The 24,888-nt window shown below is 39.5% G+C and overlaps 1 protein-coding gene and 1 long non-coding RNA gene across 5 annotated transcripts in view; one reads left to right on the forward strand and one right to left on the reverse strand.

The window, feature by feature from the left end:
* Positions 1–79: 79 nt before the first annotated feature.
* Positions 80–18,785, reverse strand: itga6a (integrin, alpha 6a). 2 transcript variants are annotated; one of them, XM_034109642.2, is made up of 26 exons: positions 18,517–18,785; positions 11,328–11,452; positions 11,147–11,226; positions 10,565–10,826; positions 10,325–10,456; positions 8,958–9,171; positions 8,480–8,673; positions 8,304–8,398; positions 7,643–7,770; positions 7,471–7,560; positions 7,315–7,376; positions 7,056–7,225; positions 6,339–6,482; positions 6,134–6,249; positions 5,488–5,650; positions 3,742–3,828; positions 3,574–3,653; positions 3,399–3,476; positions 3,203–3,305; positions 2,933–3,100; positions 2,749–2,835; positions 2,461–2,568; positions 2,275–2,373; positions 2,057–2,182; positions 1,321–1,448; positions 782–871 (listed from the first exon to the last, which is right to left on the reverse strand). In XM_034109642.2, the coding sequence occupies exons 1-25, from the start codon at positions 18,702–18,704 to the stop codon at positions 1,341–1,343; spliced, it is 3,207 nt and encodes a 1,068-aa protein (XP_033965533.1). In that variant the 5' UTR covers positions 18,705–18,785; the 3' UTR covers positions 782–871; positions 1,321–1,340. The 2 variants fall into 2 exon arrangements, with proteins under 2 accessions (XP_033965532.1, XP_033965533.1); XM_034109641.1 differs by lacking the exon at positions 1,321–1,448 and having other exon boundaries at positions 80–871.
* LOC117466428 (uncharacterized) overlaps positions 4,484–24,888 on the forward strand; it is a 41,044-nt gene continuing 20,639 nt past the window's right edge. For 2 of the 3 annotated variants that reach the window (XR_011645209.1, XR_011645208.1), the window contains exon 1: positions 4,573–4,832. This is a non-coding gene — a long non-coding RNA (uncharacterized lncRNA). The other variant, XR_004554280.1, reaches the window with a different exon arrangement.

Raw genomic sequence — 24,888 nt, forward strand, 5'->3', positions numbered from 1 at the left:
TGGAGAATACAAAGATCCTTAGTCAAAGCCCTGGTATAAAGTATAATACCTATATGGCAATGAAAAAGAACAGCTGCAATCAGTTTTTAAGCATTTTTATTATACTTCAACAAAAAACATTTAATCTATCAAACATACATTTCAGTTACTTTTCCCCATCTTCCCTTTGGAATCCTCCCATGGAACAAGAAGTGTTATTTCAGTGATGACCTACAGCACAGTGGATGCCACTACAGTGAAGAACAGAAGTTTAAAGAACACCTGCTTGGAGTTTAAGGGTCGTGGTCACATGTGCACTGTTAATTATTGTGAAACGGTAATGTACCTGATTGTCATTCAAGAAAAGGCAGAAGGTACTGAGACATGAAACATTTACATTCACTTCATTGCATAGACTTTCGGCTTTCAGTAAGACAGCACATCTGCATATAACAGTAGTAAACGTTGCCCTTTACCGGAGGACATGTGTAGACTGAGGAAAATGTGGCTGCATATGATTATTTTTTTATCAAAAAATAAATATACAGTGTGCAGAAGTATTTAAATATATACAGAACTTACAAAACATTTTCATCTTTACAGTGTAAAAAATGTCAAAGACATGAACGCTTCAGAAAGAAATCCCTGATCACAAAATGAACAAAAAAAACAACAAAGTTCAGGTTATACCTGTCTGCAAAAATCATACAAACTTGAAAATGAGTCACGAGTAACTTTCATCATCGATCCAAGTCGTCAGCCACTGCTTTTTATCAAAAGGATCAAGCTTGGCTTTTTCATCTTTATACTCAGGAGGAGTTTCCTTTCTGATCCGCACTGCGTGGTAACGAGGGACGCTGTCCTCTTGTTTGGAGCGTTTGAAGAATCCACACTGGAAAGGTAGATTAAAAACACAGTGCATCATTCAAACTGGAAGAAATGTCAGAAATATTCATGCACACTGAACGACCAGAGGAGAGATGTGCAGGATGTTAAGCATGCTTTGCAGTTTTTGAACGGTACATTCAACAGCCAAGCAGTAATAGCGATGTCAGCAAAAGCACCTGCAGAGCAGAATTTCTGTTAAAAAAGATTAAGCCTGTTGGTAGGAATGTGCATAAAGCTTTGGCAAAATTCAGAGACACATATTGTACATCAGACTCCTTAATCCCATCTCTATGAAATATTTCACGTATTTTGGGTAAAAGTTTTTTCTGTAATGTAAATCCCTCAGTACAATATGCGTCTGATTGAATCTTTCTGCATGAAGTCAGCTGATTGACTGGAAAGTGAGTACATTAGTTGTTGCTCTGATCACACTCCATGCTGACAGCTGTTTACCCCTGTTCAGAGAGTTTAAATCAGGCCTCAGCAGAGAGTTTGTCTTTGTCAGAGGGCTGAACAAGGATCTCTGCCTTTTGATATGCGGCATCGTATTCGTCTTTAGTTGCTCTCTTGAAGAAACCACACTGAGGGGGGCAAGGGTGAGGATGTGTTAATACAAACTGAATCAATAATAACATTTCTTAACATCACACTTGTCTAATTGACTTAAGTACTACTGTACCTATCTATCTAATATCATATCTGGAGAGTCCAGTGTGGATGCCCAAATGGCCCCTGAAAAACAACTAAATATTTCATCCCAATTTGCAGAACATCTACAGAATAGTGTAACCTATAGGATAACTATACACGTGTTTTTGCTATTATTATAAACACAAACAAAGCATTCAGTCAAGAACTGAAAGTCACATTAGGGTTTAGTCTTGAAATGTCCAAAGATAATGGTTAAATTAATACTTATTTTGACTGAATATAAATATGTAATTGTATTCATAATAATATTAACACAACAAAGACAAAAGTCTTACTATTCTTTTAAGCAATAACCTGCAAAAAATACAAAACAAGGGGATAACATTCATATTTTAAATTGTCTTTTTACAACTTTGTCATTTCTTTTATGGTTATCCTACACATTTTCTGATCTGATATCAGTAAAAGGCGCAGTATAGTGCTATTCACATCCTGTATCACTTCGATGACATGTGGATGTCACTTCTATGTTTCTCACCTTCCAGAGCAGGAACACCAACAGAGCTAAAATCAAGATGCCTGCCAGCACAGCCACCAGTATGATCCACCAGGGAACTCCAGTAAACTGCGCTACCGCAACTTCAGGGGACACTGCCAGTGTAACCTGCAATGAAACACCAACATAGGAAAAGAGAACAAGTTCAGGTGAGCTAGGACCAAGATAAACAGTTTGTTGTTATCTGTTGAGCTGCTTACATCAGTGTGAGGAGTTTTCAGGATCATGTTCTTAGCCTGAGTCTGAAGGACGAGCGAGGCCCTCACAACGATGTGCATGTTTGGTATAGAGGCGTAATCCTGAGTGAAAAAATGAATACATTCTCAGGTAAAATAGTCATACCAAATCACAGAGGAGAATTATTAAAAACTGATCAAACCTGTTACCTCGATAAAGGTTGAGTTCCAGAGACGAGACCTCAGCTCCACTGTGGTCCCGTCCAGGCCCTGCAGGGGGCAGCGCAGCACCACACACCTGACCCCACTGTCACAGGTCTGTGGGGAAGGGGGATTTCATCAATCATAACCTTTATAACAAACCCTTTACTTAAGTTAGTGCTAACCCCACACTGTAAACATACTCAATTTGTCAACATTCTGAAACAAGTGATATATGTCTATTAACATCTTAAAGAATCAATAATGTTTAAATTGTTTACATAAATTCTTACTCACCAAAACCTTTGTCTTGTCTGACAGTGAAGACATTTTATCAACTTTTTTCCTTTCTCCAATTTCACGTTTTGTCCTGGAAAAGGTCTCCTGTAAACACATGTCTTCTAGTTAAATATACTGTTTCCTTTAATGGCTGAATTCTGGCAATGGTTGATTTCATTATAAAAGTTTTTTAAAAACCTACCTGGATTTGTTTGAGAGAGTTGATTTCAGTCTCTGGGGCGCACACGACGTCCTCCGGTCCTGAGGCCGTGACCTTCACCAGGTACAGAAGCCATTTACCGTCTTTGTTCAGTTTGGGCCACTGAATGTTAAGTGAGGCTTTGACAGAAGACTTCCACAAGTTGTTTATCTGAAGGATAAATCAATATGTTACAATTCCATTTAAGAAGAATTTGACAGCAGTGATTAAAATAGAAGATATATAATGGCAGGTTAGTTAAAAAAAACGTACCCTGAATTTATAAGTAATCAAACTTCCAATCTCTTCCTCCTTCTTCATGGCACTTTCCCCTTTCACAACACCTCCGAAGGAAACCTGATTAGGGCTGGCTTCCCTGATGAAAACAAGCAAAGTCTTTGTTTCACATACTGTTGGAGTCACTGGAGAGTTACTTGTAGTAACAAAAAAAATGGTTTAACGCACTTACCCAGTGACCGACAGTGGAAATTCAATGATTACTCTAGCCTTCACTTTGACGGGGACAATATTTTCTTGCACACTAGTCCTGGAGGAAAAAAGAAACAGACAACACATTAGTTTTATTTAGGTTAATGGCACCTTATATGAAAATACAGGAACAATTTTTTAGCAGCAGTCATTACGTTTGGAGCTGCAGGTCGATGTCAATCTCTGTTGTGTCAAGAGTCATCGCCGCAGTGTTCAGGATTATGTAAAATGTAGCCTGGTGACAAAATAAGAAAAAAAACAGTTTCTCACATTTGAAATACAACAACTAGGTGGCAGGATGAAGATGTGAGACATGGTCGTACCTTAGAGCCTCTCTTAAAAGGATTCCCCAGCTCACAGTCTGCCTGAGAGCCGTTCAGATTGGCTGTACAGATGATCGGCTTCTTCGTCTGCAAAATATCAAAACAAATTATTTAAACATTGAATTTACAGTTACATCAGGAAGGTATTACTTAGAAATCAAAAAGCAATTAGTAGTCATAAATTAATCAGACTGGGTTGTTACATTAATAGTATTTCATGCCAATGGCTGTCAATTGGCTGATTTATGTCCTAAACTATTGAATTCAGTAGTTATCTGTAGCATTTTAACATGCAACCGGTCTAGATGTTACTAGTTTAACCAAATGTGTTAACATACAAACATGTTGTATTTATCCAGGTTATCCATTCCTTCTGGCACCAATTTAAATATTGTCTGTAGCAGCAAGTATTCAAACAATTAGTTGAATGTTGCCATTGACAGATGCAACATTTGATCTCATGTGAAATTAGCATAGCACCCACATGGGGTCGCTAGTGCTCCTCTGCACTGTAGGGGTGGAAGTAACCCAAAACAATCTCTCATTACTCTGACAGTAGTCGTTTTCTGTGTATTAAATATTAGTGAATATAATATTACCCTTCTTATTATTACGTATTTCTTTATCTGAAGTATTGTACTGTGCTACATTTCTAGTCGAATAGGGTTGTTACAGAGTAATACATCTATTTCATACAGACATTGGTAAAAACGGACTTAATGTCCCACCCGGCCGGCAGGCAAGGTGATCCAAATCAAACACACCCATGTTGTTATGGTAACAACAGGTGCATTCTGGGTGTGGCTAACACCGGTAAATATGCTAATATGCTGAATGCTAACATGCTTGTGTTGTGGATCCTGAACCTACATGTGTATTCTGCTTCTGCTTCTACTGAGAAACTGTTATGTTCACAACTGTTGTCTTTGACTGCAGAGGCTAAATTAACTCTTAAATGTTTGAATACTTTTTTTTAGGCCGAGTGGACTGTCTATAATTATGCACTGAGATGGACGAGCAGACACATTCAACCTGGAGCAGATGAGGAGGATTGTGCTGTGTACAAGACTAAAGGAGGGACATTTGAACCAGTGAGTACAACAACACACTTCCTTTCTAGACAAGGCAGAGTGGTGTGCAGACTGTGCACTATGAATACATGTGGTGCCAAAACTGTGCTGCTCTCAGTTTGCTTTAATGTGTGTTAGTGGCTGTTACTGTTTGTATTCTTTATACATGTCGCTATAATGTTTTGTTGTGCTGTTGAAATGTCAGGTTATACGAGGCTTGTTGCACCCATCGAGGTGTTCGTAGCTTGTCAATGTCTTTGTCGGTCAGTTTTGTTCTCTTTTCTGGTTTATTCGTGTTAAGTTAACCAGAAGAAGTCGGTTGTATAATTGATAATCAGGTGTATGCACAGGTTGCAAAATGGCATAGGCCTATATTAAAGGAGGATGTTGTGGTTGTGGGATGGTCTATGCAACCTTTGTGGTCCTATTATGTTCTAAAAAATGTTAGGTCTTCCTTCTGATTATTGTTATCATCCTTGAATACTTTTTGTATTTATCCCCCAGCTCCCTTTGGCTTTCATAAATGGTACACAGTAACATTTACTGAGAGAGGACATTTTAACTGACCTACTTTTTACTTTTATCAAAGTAATTATACTTGCTCCGAGTAAAAATGTCCTGTCATTGACAGTATTTGTAGTTAAGTAGTTCTCCCTCCATCCCTGGTCATGTTTACCGTAGTAGGCTCTGTCCGGACCCCAGAATATGACAGCGTATTGGGGAAAGTCCCCACCAGCTTTGCCTCATATGCATCATCTTCATTCATGTTGCTGACTGTCACACGCAGAGCCAAGTCCTTCTTCTCGTAATTCAGATGAAACACAGGGACTTTGTTCTTGCTGGAAACAACACAAACATTTCAACTCACTTCAGGTTGAGTTTTTTTGAATAAAAAGCACATAAATATATACTGCATGTGAAAGCTGTTTACACCAGCAGACACAGAACAACATACCTGTAGGTAGAGAAATATTAAAATCATGCTTCTTGTGAACTTAGAAAGTCTATTTTAGCTCTGTACTTCATCTCTTATTTCATGTGCTGGCAAGTGTTGTACTGTTGCTCTGTCTGCTTGTGATTTGGTTCTGCTTTCATATCAGTGTTGCTGGAGCACTTAGTCTCCACCACACAGCGTACAGTATATAAGAGCTTTTTGTGGCAAAGCTTGGTGTTAACTCTCATTGTAATTGTCTGTCGAGGCATTGCTTTAACTTTACACTTTAATTGAATTGAAAGCATTTTTACTATGGTTGTTTCAAGCATATTTAAGGGATGTATTTTCACCTCGTATTAAGACAGTTATAGGATCATATTTTACTCACATGGGTAATGGAGGGTACACTTCTAGGTTGCCTTGTTTGTAGAATAATTGGTAGTGCATCTTCAGATTACTCCGGCAAATATTATCACCTCCACATCCCTCTTTTACAAAGTTGACCTGAAATAACAAAACCATAAACAGACTGTGCTCCACTGTGAACATCTTGTCATTATCTCACTAAAAACTGTTGTAGTGTGAATATTTACCTCAATGATTTCTTTGCTCGGTTGAGAGGAGTCTGATATTGGCATGAGTTGGGGTAGGCCGTTTCTTGACTTCTGTCGTTTGGTACCCACAATCTCTGCAGACACCTCAATGGGAATGCTCCGCAGCTTGTCCTTAATGTTGTCCTGTTCACATTACAAACAGACACTTAGTATGGGGCATTGTAGCATCTTTCTTTGTTTTGTTATTTAAGTATACTTTACTACTTTACAATAAGCAGTACTTCACTTTATGCTTTGCTATAGGCATGTTTTGAAATGTAAAATCTTGTCTCGACACCTCAGTGCTGCCTGAGAAGTTCAGCCATTTTAAGGTTGGAAAAATGACCAAATATTCTGTGGCTTTTACGGTCATTGCAAACCATGTTGCATACATGCAGAAACTGAATTGCTTACCCCCAAAAACACTGCAGCAATTTTAACAAAAACTGTATGTGAATGCATGTCACAATTTGTGAACTCATACATAAAGGCTTGATTAACTAATGCATCGATTAATCATTTTGTCATGGTGTCAAAAAGAAGTGAACGTTTTTAGATTTTCTCAAGCATTCATTTGAAATGTGAAAACCCAATGATATTTAGTTTACCATCACATAAGAGAAAGACATCCTCCATAATTGATCAAATACATCTGTATGCTTTAAAATGCATGTAGTATATGATTTAAGAAGTTAAAAGTGCTACACATGTTTTCACCTTTAGTTTGGCTGTTATCTTGATACATGATTTCTGGTTTTGGCCGCGAAGGTCCAAGGTGGCGTTAAACCAGTAGTCTGTCTCAGTGCTGGATTTGTTGAGGAACATCACTCTGGAGGTTAGCCCTTGTTTCCTGCGTTCTCCGTCCGCCTCCACAGAATAGCTGATAGCTGCAGGAGTGAGGAGAGCATGTGTGTAAGAACAACTGAACAAATCTCGGATTTGTAAAATGTACATATTTTCTAACCAGTTCACTTACTTAGTTTGGGGTTGTACGATGAAGGGTTTCCTTTGTAGGCAAAGCACATGTCCACATCAAAGCTGAGGATAGAACATTTAAAAAAGTATTTTAACGGGGGAAGTTTGGATTCTGAGCTCTGTTGAAATGTAAGAATATTAGAAAAACCAAACCTACCAATTGCTGTTTCCACAGGTTTTGATTGAAAGGTCAATTTCCTGTGGAGATATTTTGACATCTCTCCTGATGCTAATGACTGGACGTGCCCTGAAAGAACAGAAGTTAAATTAAGTTATAGTACAAATTCTTTGGGTTCAAATTGACTAATAATGTGTAATAATGACAGTACCTGTAGATCAGAGCTGTGTCCGACAGAGAGCCAACCGCCACGTCTGGATACGAGTTACTGTCCAAGTCCATATTCCCAGCCAGAGAATATCCAAAGAGTCGCATGCTGTGCTCTTTCCCTGAGAGGATCTGTAATGGAGGAGGAAGAGTTTTAGAAATAATTAGAACTGTTCCGTAATGAAAAGAACACAATAGTACAATTCTACTACTCTAGTATTGGGAACAAAACTGAGTTTCAGACTTTTTACAGTGAGTTCCTCAATAAGTCTAAGTTTTAGAGCAAAAATACTTTATTGAACATCATAAGAAATAACTGTTTGCCCCTTTCCACAGAATTGGATTGAGACTAGTTAATGTCTCTAACATATGAAAAGTTTCTTACAGAGCTCAAACCTGCAATAACTCGCTTTTTGAACATTGAACACTGCATTAGAAATGTGTCAGTATTCAAGGGGTAAGCAAATTATTTAGTAAAAGCACCATAGATATATTTATTTTTTGTATTTTAGGCTTTAATTGCCAGATGACGATGTAGAAATTAGAAAGAGGGGGTGATTACATGATCCTGGATTCAAACCCAGTTATATGGCATGGTGCTGTAACCAGTGGGCTCAAAAGGCGCTTCAATCACAGACACTTTAAACAAAGCTCTACCAACCGACCTGTGCTGGGCTGGTTTTGATTCCTTCTGCAGAGCCATGATAAATATAGACCTTTCCTGCACCGCCGTCATCATATGGAGCTCCGATGGCAATGTCTGTACGAGGGGGAAAAAACTGTTTGCTTGACAATTTAAAAAAAAAAAGTAATTTGAGCTAAAAAATGCCAGGGACATTACCTTCATAAGAATCTTGATTGATGTCTCCGATGTTCTCCACCGCCAATCCAAACATTGAGTCTTTGGTCCCGTTCAGGCGGACAGGAGTGATTTTGTCCCACCGTCCCGCCTGGTTGATGTAGACGTAAGCGGCTCCTCCAATGTCTCTGTCCTTCATGTAGAACTGAGGGGCTCCGACAACGATGTCCTGCCATCTAGATGAAAGAAGTGAGGCACATATTTGGGAATGTCATTTAGAATATGACTTCCTAAGTAAACTGTGTGCTACAGAGTATAACCTCCTAAATCTAAATCCTAAAAGAAAGTCCACTGATAGCCAAACATGGACATTATACATTAAACAAATAAGATAACATTATAATAAATGCATCTTTTAAGGAAATCAGGTCCTTTTCTAAAATCTCAAAGCTTCAAACATGTTCCTCTGATTAAATATTTTATACTGAAAAAGAGAGAAGACGTTGAAAACTTTTCCTACCCATCACCGTTCAGGTCCACCACGGTCAGGTCGTATCCGAAGGAGGATGCGAGTCCTGGCCCGTGCAGAATGTGCTCCTCCAGAAGTCTGGCGGAGGCTTCGCTCTCTTTCCTCAGCAGGACCACAGCTCCACTGTGATTGGCTCGGGGTGCTCCAGCCACCACCGTCAGGCCACGCCCCCTGGTGATGCTGTATCCCGAATCGAGGGAGAATCCTAAAGTAACAGAGATGTTATAAGAACTATAGAGCATTGTTCTTTTCCCCCCCTTTTCTCCCTTATTTGGGATAATGAGTTTCCCACTTTTGCCGTTCCTACTGCTGTCTCCCACTGTGAGGGTGAGGGTGAACACCTGCACAGATTCACAATGTCCTCCCGTCTCCACACAGTCTCCTCCCGTTGACTAGTAGGGCTTGCTTTCTCAGCATCAAGGACAAATCTCTTAACCGAACACGTCCTGCATTTAATGTTTACCGTTTCTGTTGTACCCAACTTTAGCAGCTACACATTTAATCGACTGGTAACAATACGATCAGTTTTTACATTTCTAAGAAAATCTAAAGCTTGACCTACAGGTTTCCTCAAACTCATTAGTTTTAGATGTGAAAATCAAACAGAGTTCCTCTGTATTGTATGATTGTTTCAGATGGGCAGCAAAGAGAGGATAGCTAGCGAGGGGAAAGGAGAGTGATGCAACAAAAATCCCCTTTTTTGTGGAATCGAACTGAGAACCTTTCCTCATTCTTGTATCTTTTACTATTCTTTACTTCAAATCCTCACTGAAAACGCACCTGTTCACCATGGCCTTCGGACCCTAGTCCTTTCCTGGTCCCCCGGCTTCCTTTATTTTATTTGTTTTGTTTTGTTTGCTCATTGTCTGTTTTGTTTTGTCTGTCCACCATGTACAGCGACCTTGGGTCGACCTTGGGTCCTGTGAAAGGCGCTTTATAAATTCCATTTATTATTATTATTATTATTATTATCATTATTCCAAACAAAGCTGATTCAAAGAGCTGTTTTGCAACAACAGATTGACTTGTTATAGCAGCAACAACACATGTAGAACTGAAAACGTTAAGGAAGGCTCGGCTCGGGCAATTACTTCGATGCTACTCAATGTTATTCCTGTGTTTGACAAAATGTCTGCTGTGAGAACAGTCTACTAAACTTTAGTCCCACGGCCCATCTGTTCATTTGTCCTCTTCAGTGAAACTTCACAGATTTTCACACACTTGTGAACACTGATCTCATACTGCTCGAGCCAAATGTGTGAGAAATGCTTTGACCTACAGAGGAAGTTACCACAGTGCATCGCCGAACAGGATGCTAGTGACCCCCATACAGCCACATCTGTTTTTTAGACGCTCACCAAGGTAGCTGTTGGCAGGTACCGGCACGAATTCGGGTCTCAATAGATTTTCATCTCCAACTTCATACGGGCCGTCATCATACACTCCCATCTCCAGCAGAGTGTTGTTCTTTTGCTCCACTCGAACAATACCTGCAGAAATATTTAGTTCAGAATGAAAACAAACTGAGAGGTAACAACATCTGATACTTTTCAGCAGAATTAGAAACATCCTGTTTTGGTGTTTGACTAGTTAGTGACCTTTCCAGTTGTAAGCCCCCGGTGCTCCAAACACAATGTAGTGGTAATCCTTGGTGAAGGTGGCAGCTAAACCCTGCTGGCAGGATCCGAACATCTCGTGTCCCCTGGCTCTGCCCTCACAGAAGTTCCAGTTTCCTCCGTCCTCATCAGAGTTGGAGTCGATGGTCAGGTCCTGGCTCAGGACAAAACAGCGCCCGGTGATGTCCCGCGACTCCTGAGGGGTGTTCCCATACAAGCGCCTCTGATAGCGATGAGCACACGTCTGAAATGACAGAAAAACCGTTGAGGTCAAGTTCATTCACTAATAAGAGATAACACCAAACCAGGACCGAAGGTTACTTGGAACACTAATTCAGACTCGTAGTTGTTCTGTATATAAAATGTCAGAACATAGTAAAACATTTCCATCTTAGTTCCTCAAAGTCCAAGGTGATAACTTTTTTAAAACGGCTTTTTATTTCAATGCAAAACCCAAAGATGGTTAATGTATAAAGCAGGGAAAAACAGTATTGACCTGGCCACAAACAGCGTTTTCTGATGTATTTGCATTAGTTTTTAGTTCAGACGCTCAGTTTGACTCACCACAATCTTCCCCCCCGGCCCCTGGCTCTGCACCGTCACCCCCATCCACTGATTCTCCTTGTTCTCAAAACGCACATCCTCTTTAAAAATGTAGCAAAACAAGAGAAACATGTCAGCACTGTATATTAATACTTGACTTTTGGAAACAGTACAGTGTATCCAGACAGGCAGATGAACTCACCTTCACTATCAAATTGGATGCGCTCACATTTATTGGACTGAGTGATTTCACATTTATAAAGGCCTCCTGTGATGTTGGCTGTCTGTTGTCCCAAAGCTCTGGCTCTGGGTGCTCCTATCAGCAGCCTGAAGGAAAGAAAATACATTCCAACTTTTATTTTCTGAAGCATTTTAAGATTATTGATAGTACTGAGGTTTACTTCTTGATAGGAACATGTTCACCGGCTACACCTTCTGTACGTTTTCTTTCTACATTTCTGAGATGCCGAGCAGCAGCTTGTTGAATTTAGTACATGTATGTGAGAAGATAAACAGCACCTGTGACAGAAATGGCATTTCCTTTCTAGAAAAAGTTTGCAGCATGCCATCTGTCTGTTATGGTATGTTTTGTCAAAGCTGACTTTGTGGCTACTGTTGGTTACGGATTTGGTTTTACTTCCTCGTTGCTGTGCCTGTCTGTCAGAGACAAACTGTAGAAAAAAGCCATTGACAGTAAATTTGACATTTGTGTTAGATTGACATTTTTCTCCTATTGTATTTCATGCAGCTTGCTGTGCTGCACATATTTCTATAACTATAACCGCCAGTAACAACAGGATCTAAGAACAATAGGGTAGATAAGGTTTTTTCTTGGCCCCCTACCCTCTCTCTGTTTCCTGTCTGTGTCTACTCCGACTACTCTGTCTACTAAAAAGGCAACAATTATGGGCAAAATGTTATTTGAAAACAATATAAATTAGTGACAAATTAATGGAAAAACTTGGTAACATTTTGACAGAAGATGTAAAGGAGTTGCATTGTTTCCAATAGTTTCTATGTGAGACATTCTGTTGAATACATATGAAGGAAAACAGGAGACCCCATACCAGCGCTTCCAGTGAAAGGCATTGTCGGATCAAACCAGGTCAAAAACCAGGAGATCGTAACATAAACAATAAAATGCTCTGAATCCATATTTTTTAAATGTCCAAATGAACACTACATACTAATTCTAAGCAATTATTTCTGTTGTAGCAGTGTTCACCTCGTAACCATGACTGAATCAGGTATGCTCAACGGCACATCAAGTTTAAAGACGCTGCATGTTGCACACATTTCCAGTGTGTATATAGTATGTTGATTTTCTTTTTAAATACTAATTGCCTAAACAGTGTTCTAGGGCACAGTTAGTCATGTGTAGAGGGACTTTTGGACACAGTGAGAGTCTGTGATGCAGAGCTGTTGTTTATCAATCAGAAGGTGGCTGGTTCGATCCCTGGCTCCAGCAGAGAGTGTCAGAGTGTCCTTGAGCAAGACACTGAACTAACAATTGGTTGGCTTCTTGCATTTTCTATAAGTATATGAATGTGTGTGTGGTTAGCCTCATTTACCTTCAGCTCTGTGTTAGCCCGCAATGACAATTCCTACATCGTCATGTTTTCAAGGTACATTTACCATTTCATCTTCTTTTTTTTTTACATTCTATCCAGGAAAATGTAGTTCAGAAGAAGAAGAGATTCAGAAGGTGATATTAAAATAAAGAGCACAACTGCCTCTGGTTAATGCATAGTTGCATATTTCCCAGGAGCTATGAGTCAGCATGATCAGCCTGTGAACAGCTGATCGTGTACAAAGAGCTGTTGTATTTTGGGATAAGGAACAAAATGTCAGTACGGCACAGTGGACTATTGTCCTTTCTCTTCAGCAGAGGGCAAAGGAGCAGTGAGGCAGACAATTTTGAGCTTTTTCAGTCAGTTCAACTCTAAACCCACAGCCTCAACACAGGCACGAAGAGACAAGCGAGGGTGACGCAACGCTTATCTGGTGAAAGGGGTTCCTCAACCTACATCTTGTTATGGACACAGATAATGATCAAAGAAGTCTGTCACGCTATGTGAAACAACTCAAGGCCCATCATTGTGAATTTAAACCAGGGATTGTAATATGTTAGCGTTGACAAAAAAAAGGGCTCAAGGTAATCTGTAGTTAAAAAAAAAAAAGAGGGTAAGAAACTCAATGTCAAAATGTCATCTTTACGTAATTTGGATCTCAATTTAGGAGAACGTTCAGGTGAATGTCACCTCACAAATACATACTTGGGGACAACCGGGACATTCCTGTCTAGACATATTTGTAATTTCAAAATGATGCATTTCATGAGCAAATCCTAAAGCCTGAAATGGGGTGACAACTTGCTGACAGTAATTGTAACTGTAACACTCCCTCAGGTGTCTCTTGCAAGCTCCTTAGTATGTTGCAAGGTGAAGAGGTAAAAACCAAACGAGGTCATATTTCCTGTCGGTTTCACAGAAAAGTCATACTGAGAAACAAGCTCATTTCCCTCTGACAATTGAAGGCCACTACTTTGTGTGATTAAATTAAAATTCATCTTATCTAGCAATATATTTCTGTTTTTCATTACGTCACTAATAGTTTTGAGTGAACCTCTAAATTGGCAAACATTTTGTGCTATGCTGCGCCTGCTGTAACCCTGTAACCCTGAAAATGAAAAATAGTGGACCAAGGACAGGACAGGACAGTGTTGATTATTACCCGAAAAACAAAATGCCTGACAAGATACGTAAGATGTTAACACTAGTATTTTTAGTAAAATTGTCAAAACTGGACAAATAAGAGTTTTTATCACTGTATGAAATGTCCTTTAATGTGAACTGGGGAAGAAATACTAAATATGGCACATGTCACACTGAGAAGCTGCACTCCCATGCTTGAGTTTACCAATATGTGTAGGAATTTTGTTAAGGGACAGATAGGAAGTCCTCTTCCCCCTTTCCTCCTCCCTGTGACTCTGCAGTTCCCTCGGTAACCTATTGATCTGTGGGCCGGCCCCGCGGCTCTTCATTTGTTAAACAAGGACTCTTCTGAGGAAGTCTGAAGACCAAACTGCTATTCCTCTCTTTAAACAAAGCCCAGTGAAATGCAAATACGAACAAGAGCCTTTACAAAGTGGACTGTTCAGCTTTAGCTCTACCAACTGCAGGAACATTAGATACATTGACGGCGCTGTTGTTTAAATAAGAGAAATCTAACACTATAATATTTATCATATATTTGTCACTGCAATCTACACAATAAATCAATCAATTAATTGTTTTAGCAAAAATGCAAAATATTTACTGTTTCGAGCTTCCTTAGTCAGGATTTGATGCTTTTCTTTGTCATAGAATATCTTTGGGTTCGGATTGTTAATGTAAGTAGGGACATATCTTCAGCTTAACAGCATAGCATCTCTGGAAGGTGACATGTATACAATTTAGCAAGTAACTGAGGGATAACACTAAAATGTACATGCAAGGCGCCCGTCTAGTATTTTATCCTGTCTGTTTCCGGCAGAAAGATAAAATAATGCAATGTTTGCTTGCAGATAGATGGAAAGATGGAAAGATAGATAGATAGATAGATAGATAGATAGATGGATGGATAGATAGATAGATGGATAGATAGATGGATGGATAGATAGATAGATAGATGGAAAGATAGATGGATAGATGGATAGATAGATAGATGGATAGATAGATGGATGGATAGATAGATGGAAAGATAGATAGATAGATGGATAGATGGATAGATAGATGGATAGATAGATAGATGGATAGATGGAAAGATAGATGGATAGATAGATAGATGGATAGATAGATGGATGGATAGATAGATGGATAGATAGATAGATGGATAGATAGATAGATAGATGGATGGATAGATAGATAGATGGATGGATGGATAGATAGATAGATGGAAAGATAGATAGATAGATAGATGGATAGATAGATAGATAGATGGATGGATAGATAGATGGATAGATAGATGGATGGATGGAAAGATAGATAGATGGATAGATAGATGGATGGATGGATGGATGGATAGATAGATAAGCATTGCAAACCAGCATCAGTATGTACTCTTTACTGTAAACGCACACTACATCTGCACTGTACAGAGCCTTAATCCAGTATCGGCTTCACTACAGTAGGAAACCCCATCCCATCATGCAGCGTGTTTCAGAGCCGTGTAAATGGGAACACACACTGACTGGTGTGGGTTTACATACAGTGATCTCACTGGCCTGTGTTAACAGATGTGGTCCAGTGCTGCTACAGCTGTGCACGCAAAAGACACACAAAGTGCTGCAGCTGTTCTAACTGTTTCAGTTTACCCACAAACACACACTGATGGTGCTGACCTGTGATTGGCTGGGTACACATCCCAGGAGATATCATGAATATTCAACACAAAGCAATCAATATATAAACTAAAGACACAAGTTTAAAAACAAAAGGTAATCGCCCGTTGTATCTGTGTTTATTAACCATATTTGGAGCTACAGTTTGAGTGGAATGTCTCGAGCGAGGATTCACTGATGGGTTTAATCTATCGGGTTACATGTGCACAGATGGCCGTGCATGTCCAGTCAAATACCCGTTTTCTCTGGTTTCATTCGGAGGATGTTATATCCACATCATTAACCCAACACATTATTCATGGCTGGGCACCCACTTGCCTCTTTGCAAGATTATGTTCAGGCTCTTGTTGAAACATGGATATTTCTTCCACTCATCACAAACCAATATATTAAGGAAGACATGACAACGCCATTAGGACGGAGAGAGGTTGTGCTGTCCATGAACCCATTAGGGGAACACTGTTGAGAGAGTTGCATGATTTGTTGTAAGCAATGAATAACAAATAACTTTTATCATTAGAATATTAGTTTTTTCTTTATTCCAGTAAAGTGGGGAAGATCAGGCTTTTAGCTCTGAAGGGCAGGGGGTCGATAGGGTCGGTGCGGAAGAATGTAATCTATTTAGTCACACGTGTTGCTCACAAAACACTCAAAAGAACCCTTCTCTTCACATATGATTCATTAAAACCGCATTAATGTAAGCAGTGACAGCCGGTAGAGTTTTACAGCTGCTGGTGAGCATCAGAAAAGTATAAAACAGATGCAGAGTGTGTGACACATCTGTGGCTTCAACGTGCTAACCAGGGCTGTTAATTACCTACTTCTGTGTGCTCTACTGAGCTTTCACTCGACTTGTCCGGCTCATATCATCTCAGGGTCACATGAGGATGTGGAGCTGAGATCATGGCCGAGGAGCTGCTGTCTGTAACAATAACGTGCACGTGGAGCGCTTCTTTACTGAAACAACGACTCAATGCTGTTTCAACCAGGACGTAGTTGATTATTCAGTAGTCAGAGAATTGACAGAAACGAAAGGCTGGTTCATGGTTTCAGTCACTTTTAAAGCATTTATGCCATCTGCTATTTGCCTTCTCTAATGTAAATGTATTTATTTGTTTCTTTTCATTGTGTGATCATAATTGGAATGATTTCTCAGTTTGGGACTTTAGATAAATAACAAGAACATTTGATAGAGTCACTTCGGGCTTCAGGAGATTTTGACTTTTTTTTTTTTTTTTTTTGCCAGACCAAAACTATAGTTGTTAAGCCTGTAAAACATCAGAGAATAGTTTAAAAAAAGGCCCATTTCAAGTTTCCCGAGAACCCAAGGTGACGTCTAAAGAATAGTTGTACTGTCCGAGCAAATTCTTAAATTGGGAGCTCTTTTTTTGCATTGTTACATTTAATACGGTTGCAAATGTATTTCCTTCTGTCAAGTCACTATTGCTGCCTTCTATCTGTTGTAATACTAATCTAACTTAACAATAACAGAGTGATGCTGTTTGTTCCTGATTTCTCTAAACTGGTGAATCATCACCCTCCTCTTATTTTTACTGGGTGAGGAGCAACTATCACACCAGTGTCACATTTCGAGCCCCTGTTAGCTCAACAAATATTACTTTCACTCTCTTTAAACTTGTCAATTCAAATGTAAAAGTGCCTTTTTTAAGGATGCAGGCTTCTTGTGTTATGTGTATTGAAAACATTCACTACACCATGAGCTTCTGTTGCACAATAGTCAAAACACTTCTTAGATACAATTCCACAAGTTAAACCCAATCCATGTGATCTTTGGGAAATCTCTCCAGGTTCTGTTATCAGGGCTTCTTATCCGTGCTGGGTGTTTCTCAACATGCTGCTGCAGGGTCCTACCTGGCTAACCAGCGGATAACAATGTAGATCTTGCATGCAGCCTCACGCTGGTCGCAGTCTTTGATACGCCACCCCCTCTCACTTTACCCTCGTCCCACTATGCGTGGCAGGCTGTCCAGATTCACGACACTGACGTCTGTGCTGCCCCCACAGGGCGTGCCAAAGGAAATGATTGACTGTATACATAGCAGAATCAGGAATCCCTGAAATGCTGCTTTGCAGTTTCACCACTAGGCCTGCTCTTCTTTTGGCACAAGCTGAAAACTGAACTCTTGGCATGCATCGTTTCTGCATTTGTCTTTCTGCAACAGGATGCTTATGTTAACTTGCCATTCACATCCTTTCTCAGTATTGTTCATAAATCACAGTTTAGAGATACAACTGGTGTGTGGAAATACACCTGCTAAGTGTGTTCTGTTTTACAGAGCACTCATTAGTAGAGATTACTGATTAACAGGAACAATGTTAATGCAACACTTTCACTAAACACTCTCTTAGAAAAGACTGGGATTACAAAAACATGTTTAATCATCATCTATCTCGGGCTGAAATGTAGCATTATTTCCATCAATCTATCATTTATTCTTTATTTATTCCAATTATTACTAAGAATCTCGTTTTGTCTTTACAAATAATAAATTATCTATTAAGATACTATATTCAACATTAACTGATTGGCCTAAAGTGGCAACATTACAGCTCTGCTCTCTCCTCCTCAGTTGGACCTTACATGCACATTTGCATCACAGTTATAACCATTGTTTATTCCCGTGTTGTCTTTTGGCTTCCTTCCATTTTATATTCAAAGCACCACGGGGAAACTTCTTTTGAAAATGAGAACAAAACACGACAAGAAACACTATGGGCTCCTATCGTTAGGTCACTTTCTCAAGTTATGGCATGCCTGCCATCACAAGTGGATACAATGATTCTAGTAGGCAGAATAGGCAGAATAGTTTCCTTTCCAGAATAAACTTAATTTAGGCCTTTTTAATTCATAAGGTTGAGGATTTTCAAAAGTTAATATTTACTTCTGTGAGTATTAAACTGAACCTGTCCCGTCATCAGGTGCACTTTTAATCACAGGCAGATTAATGCAAACAATGCGACAGAGCTGTACATTTAAAGAAATACTCACATTCTGGTATCCGGGTTGAGTTGCCGGTGCATGGCGAGAGAAAACCCGAACAGGCTGCCGGGCTCTCCGTCCTTCCTGATGACATGAGTGGTGTCCAGGTTGAAGGCGAGCACCAAAGTTGGCTCCAGCAAATGATAATAAAATAAAAGTGCAACATAAGCAGCAGTGGGTCCTCCCTGCAGCAGCATCTCAGCGCGGTCCAGGTGTGTCCAGTAGTCCGAAGTGAAGAGCCTGTGACCCGGCGGCTGCTCTCCTCTCTGCCCGGTGCCGTCTGAATGCAGGCTGCCGCTGCGCGTGCCCCACCGGGCGTTGAACCCCCTCACTGCGCCCCCTGCGGCCACCACGGGAAGTGACTGCAGTTTAAATTAGTTTATTTTCCATCATATATATTTTAGTAAAAAATTAAAAAGCCAGCAGTACTATTGATGATAGTTGCTTCATTAATTTGTATCTATATACCCAAGGGTAAGGATGTAAACACAGTTGGATGATGAATAACTTAATGTCTTAACAATATAAGACACCTTAGGTTAGCCACAAATTCATTACGTTTTATTAATGTGTCTTCATAATCTAGATTTTTACATTGTTTTTGTGTGAATGCATTAGGAGATGCCATTTTTAATGTTTGAAAACCAGCTTGCTAACTTTTTTACTGCAGACATTTTGACTTGATTGCGTTATTAATGATATAATGTAAACGGAGCAATAAAGCATCTTAATTGTAATCTAATCTTGATTTTATTGTCCACACTTGTGTTTTCTGAGTGTGACTTGTCAAAATGTCTTCTGGGAAAAAAGCATATTTCCCACCTGAGAAATAAATAATGTATTTTGAATGGAATTAAAGTAAAACAATTATTCCAGGCAACAGTTGTAAAAGGCTATGATCTGCAATACAGATGACAGAGCTAAGGAAACGCTAACTCTGGTTGTTTTTGCTGTTGTAGGGTGAAGTATAACGGCAAGTGTTCTAAACAGCTGGACAAATAAACATCCCAAATTAGTCAGAGAAACAGACAAGCTGCTGTCAGTGACTTGAAGGCTAAACTGTCTTTAGAAGCGTTTGCATTTCAACTATCAGGATTTGATAGGATAAATCCTGTTTCAATTTAATTCAAACTACTTTATTTGTCTCAACGCAAGGCAAGTAAATGTGTAAACAGAAAATGAAAGCCAATTCATGTACACACAAAAAGTACAGTATTACACATTTGTTAAAAATATATAAACAAGGACTATTGGCAGCAATATCTAACACATGTCAAAGTGTAAAAGGTCAAAGTGCCAGGGCTTTTATCAGTCTGAATAGAAGGTAAACTTTACTGTGAGAGTACTTTAACATATTCTAGTTTGGGGGTCGGTCATCCATCCAAAAAAACCTGAGTAAATTATTAATGCATGCACCCATCAATAACACCTGCTAAAGACCATGGTCATGTATAATTAATCATGTGCTCATGAAACACAAGGGATCTGATTTAACACTGATTTATTGTCAGAAGCTCATCTTTTGGGCTAAAACCTAGCATTCATCCAGGTCTTAAAATCTTTCACAAACAGCTCCACAAACTCCCCTATCCTCTTCATAGTTATTGAAGAACTGGCATTGAATAGGTTTAATGTTTCCATCCACCCGCAGCAGTGACATGATCCGACAGCTTTGATTTAATCAACCTGCAGGAAACATAAAACAGCTTCATTGTATCGCCCGCTCACTTTTATCAATGTATCTGCCCCTGTTTGATGCTGGTGTGAAGTTTGAACCGGCCTCGGCCACAATCCCTCAGCAGAACACAACACAATGTGGGCTTTGTTGGAACTGGTAAGTGTGTGTTTCTGTATGAGGGTGTGTTGGCATGCAGTGGCTAAGGGGGTGCGTTGGGGTCTTAACCACATTCCTAATTGCAGCAAATGACTGGAGATGTAAGATATGTGAATGGCATCTCTGTTGCTGTGGGTTTGGTAGCAGATGCATCAGATCCTAAAACATCGCGATCCTCTCCACTGATGTTTATAGTCTGCTTTCGCTTGTCATCATTAATGAAAAGGGATACTTTTCTTGATAAAGATACATTACTCTCATTCATACAACTAGGCGTCTCTGTCGGTGATGAGTCTTAACTTTGTTGTTCACATCCTCTTTTGTCTTTTTGTTCTGTGTAATGATGATTTTTAGGAATTCCTACATCCTCTATCATAAATCTACATTTTACGTCAAAGTACTGTGCAGTATTCTCCAGACCTAATTCTTAATCTTTAATCATTTCAGTTTAAATTGTAGTGTTTTAAATCTGCAGTTTACATACATGATGTGAAGCCTGGAGTACATGTATCCAGTAATTAGTTTGTATTATAATCAAATTGTTTACGATCAACTGAAATCATATCTCTAAACCTAATTAAATATTCATTCGACAATGATTAACACTGATTGCATCATTGTTCTGGATAGTCCACAACAATTTTGATGAGAAAAACAAATGCAAGCTTTTATATGGAAAGATAAACATCATAGCATGGATGTTACGGTATAACCTAATCTTTGTTACGTTGCATTTTATATTCATTTAAAAAGGGATGGATGCGTTTAAAGGGGGAGAAAATCATTTGTGCTTGCAACACTGTTAATCCCTGTTGACACTACGACCTTCTATTGATAACTAAAGAAATTGCTTAAATAGCTACTTGAGTCTGGTCTGTGTGTGTCTCCCTGTGAGCAAAAAGGTGTGTAAATGCCTTTACCTGGTTCCTCCCAATCACACAAACGGCACTTTCATGTCCACTTTGGCCCCGGGTGGTGGTGTAACCCGAGCCCCCCGGCCTCTTATTGTCTCGGGTCAGTGGGAGTGGAGAAACCGGAGAGATGTAGCAGGTCGAACAGGTGGACCCCTGCAGGTGAAGGGGTCTTTCTGCAGAGATTAGCTGCACTTTTGTAAGAACAAAATGAACGCTGACTTGAGAGAGGTCTGTGTGGGCCCCTGGTTAAATCACTGGGGAAGATATTACGTTTCATTTGTGGAGAATCAGAGTCAGCATCAGGTTTGATTATTCGCAGAAGTAGGTGTAATACAAAAAACAATGGCACCCTCATGTTTGATTGTGCGTGTGGGGGGGGGGGGGGGATTTCTTTGTTAAACTTTTTTAAGATGTCTGTTTAATCCTCTCTTGGCAACATAATGTTTTTGACCAGATTTAGTTGGATGTCAATTGTTATTTAATGTTGAAAGTTGGATTTCACAGATTTGCACAGATTTGCGACATTCATTCACATTCTATTAGATTAAATACATTCTGAAAGTCTAAATCTGGTGAGACAGAAGGGCTCACGTTTCACTGGGATGAAGTCGACATTACAGAGACTGGTGCAGGAAACCAAACCCAGAGTTTTGAGAGAGGCAGGGAGACATGCCCAAAATGTGCAGTTGTCATTGGCACAAAACCAATACATGCAAACAGATGGATGTTGTTACTGTAAATGGAGGACAACTGTAATACTTCAAATCTGGCCCAGTCTAATTGATACATTTATACAGCACAAAGAGGCATGAACAATTGATGAGATTTCATGCTGATTTATCAGAATTTACATATCTTTTACCATTTTGACATCTCACACCCTGTCTGGTAGAGTTCCATGAGTGTTGATGGTGAATTTCACTGATTTGCCACCTTCATGCTGAAAGTTTGAAACGCTCTGAAACTCAAACCCTGGAGAGAGAGAAGGGCCGGCTCCTTCTGTCTCGCAATAACGAAGTCAACGTAGCAGAGACTGGTGGAGGAAACCAAACCCAAAAGTTATTGGAGAGATGAAAATGCCATTTGGCCCAGGGCATTTTTTCTATGGGTCGATGAGCCAATAGGAACCCTATAACCACTTTGCAAAGTTAAAAAAATATAGCTGCTTTAAAAGAATTATGTTTTAATAAACTGAAGTCAAAGCTTGACCCTCCTGAGGATAACACTTATACAGCACATTAGAGGCATGTACTATTGATTATCTGGCTGATTTCTATACATCTTATTGTAGAGTTTTATTTATTTGACTAAAGGACTTCTTGACTAGAGGTGTCGCGATAAACCTGTATTGAAAATAAAATAATGCTATTAACTTGTCAATAAAACAGATAATAATATAGTATATATATATATATATATATATATATATATATATATATATATATATATATATATATATATACCATCCAGTGTGTCTTGAATCACACCTGTATTTTGAGCATAATCAATTTGCAAGAACAGACAGAGCACAGTAAACACATTTAAACACAACTTTATTATGTTTACATTTTTTATAGATATCACAATACAATTGTTTCCAAGAATTATTTTGGCCACTTTTAACCTTGAGGGAAAATCTGGTAAATGGACTCACAGCACGATAGTAAGACTGGAATTGGAGTACGCTAAAGTAAAATAAGTCATCTTAGTGTTGGCCAAAATGTGTCAGAGGCCTCTCCCTGCTCTGCGGTGAGGGACAGAGTGACTGCAGAAGTTGTGTCTGCATCAGTGGCTGTGTGAAGCACGGCATTAAATCATACTGTGTGAAAGAGGGAGCAGCTGATCCTGGTCCTGTTGTGACAGTGCCGTGGTCCTTTGTAGGGGGACCATCCGCAGTAAATCTGCTCCACTCCCCTCGCACAAAGGGCTGCCTCCATTTATGGGTGCTGGGTGGGGGTGTGTGCCGCTGAATCAACAATAAAGGGAGCAGGACCTCGCAGACCTCTCTGAATTCTTTCTCAGGCCGGCCGGGCAGATGACACAGGGATTTCTGAGGATTCCTTTGTTATCACGGAAAAAGTGCTAACCCATTTTGGCGTAAGTGCGAAGGAATTCCCTCTAGGGTGTATTATCATGATGACATAGGGCAGGCAGGGAATTTACATGAGAGGGGACAATCTTATTTTGTGAAAATCATCACCACCATCTTCCATGAGGAACTAAGAAGCGGAATTTAACATGAAGCAATAAGCAGTAAAAGTCAATTCAGTACAAGCCCCAGAGAGAGTGGATGTATTGTGTCATGCTGAGGTTCTCAAGTTGAAATGTTTTAAATAAAAGTATAAAAAACATATAAAGATTAGATTAGGGTTACAGCATCCACAATAGAAACATGTCGCTTTCCATTTCCTAAGTAGAATAAAGACTAGAAAGTATTCTTAGCTTAATCATACAGCACATATTGTCCTGTTGTAGAGCGTCAAACATTAACCTTACATCTGTTAAGAGCTCTAAACAGAACACTTCCTTTCAATTGTTATCGTCTGCCAGTGCTCGTCATTAAAGCTTTGTTGTTAAAAATAACTTCTCCTCAGAGGAAAAGCCTCCATGACTAATTCTTAGGAAACACATGCTCAATCAGGAACACCACGCTGAGGGTTTCCAACTTCAACTCCACTCACAGGTCCAACCTTTCAGATGCAGGGGTCAAGAAACACTTGGTAAACCGTTTCCATGTTTGCAACACGAGCATGAGGTGGAGCACTCATATTAGCTGACTCTGTGTCTTGGGCTAATGCTAAGAAAAACTGTTTGAAAACAATGGGTGAACCCTCCTACTGTTACCTTGGATTGTTTGGAGGCTTTTCACTGAGGTATTTACACTTTTAAGCCAAAGCTGAAAAACTTGCAGTAATGTGATTTGAGTAAAAGGGCGAGTTGCCAGGGCGATGAATGCTCCAATAGACCCAGCAGGAGATCAGTGGAGAGAATCCAACAACAACCAAATCACTCGCTGAGCTAGAAACCTGCACGCATTAAACACCACAGGGCCATTACTGCCCAGGCTGCTGACCCCGAGTACAGTACATCATGAAAAACACCTCGCATCCACGTAATATGCTCAGTTTATTACTATATATTTATTGACAAACCAATTATGTGTTATTTTGTAGAGTCTTATATGACCTATTTCATGTCACACTTCTAGGACAGTGTGAACAAATACATGTAGAATGAAAAGTGATCACTCATTTATGTCTTTGAACTAAGTATTCCTTAAGCTTTACTGTACTTGTTCTAAGATTATTACATATTGTACTTAAGACATGCTTCAATATGATTACCTTATAATTTACAAAAACACATGAAAGCAATGTTGTTTTCATGTGTTTTTGCAATCCATCTTAACATAATGAATGCACGTATAATAGGTATAGATACAGCTTAAGTGGTGTTCTAGTTAATCAATAATCTAGTTTATCTAAAAAAGAAAAATACATTCTAGATGTAAATAGTTTTTCTCCCCCTCTGCAAATTGTACTATTGCAAATCATACTGTGGTACATGTGCATTGTTAGCACAGTACCCACAGTGTGGTCTGGCTGCTGTTCTCTATTTACAGTGAGCTCCATC

The sequence above is a fragment of the Pseudochaenichthys georgianus genome, chromosome 21, assembly GCF_902827115.2.
Source record: "Pseudochaenichthys georgianus chromosome 21, fPseGeo1.2, whole genome shotgun sequence".
NCBI classification, from domain to species: domain Eukaryota; kingdom Metazoa; phylum Chordata; class Actinopteri; order Perciformes; family Channichthyidae; genus Pseudochaenichthys; species Pseudochaenichthys georgianus.

Excerpts from the sequence above, each read along its gene's own strand:
- itga6a (XM_034109641.1), bottom strand. The coding sequence starts at position 18,704 with ATGCTGCTGCAGGGAGGACCCACTGCTGCTTATGTTGCACTTTTATTT. Across the intron at positions 3,654-3,741 it reads CTTTTAAGAGAGGCTCTAAG|GCTACATTTTACATAATCCT; the intron begins GTACGACCATGT and ends TTTTGTCACCAG. Across the intron at positions 2,836-2,932 it reads ACTCTCTCAAACAAATCCAG|GAGACCTTTTCCAGGACAAA; the intron begins GTAGGTTTTTAA and ends ATGTGTTTACAG.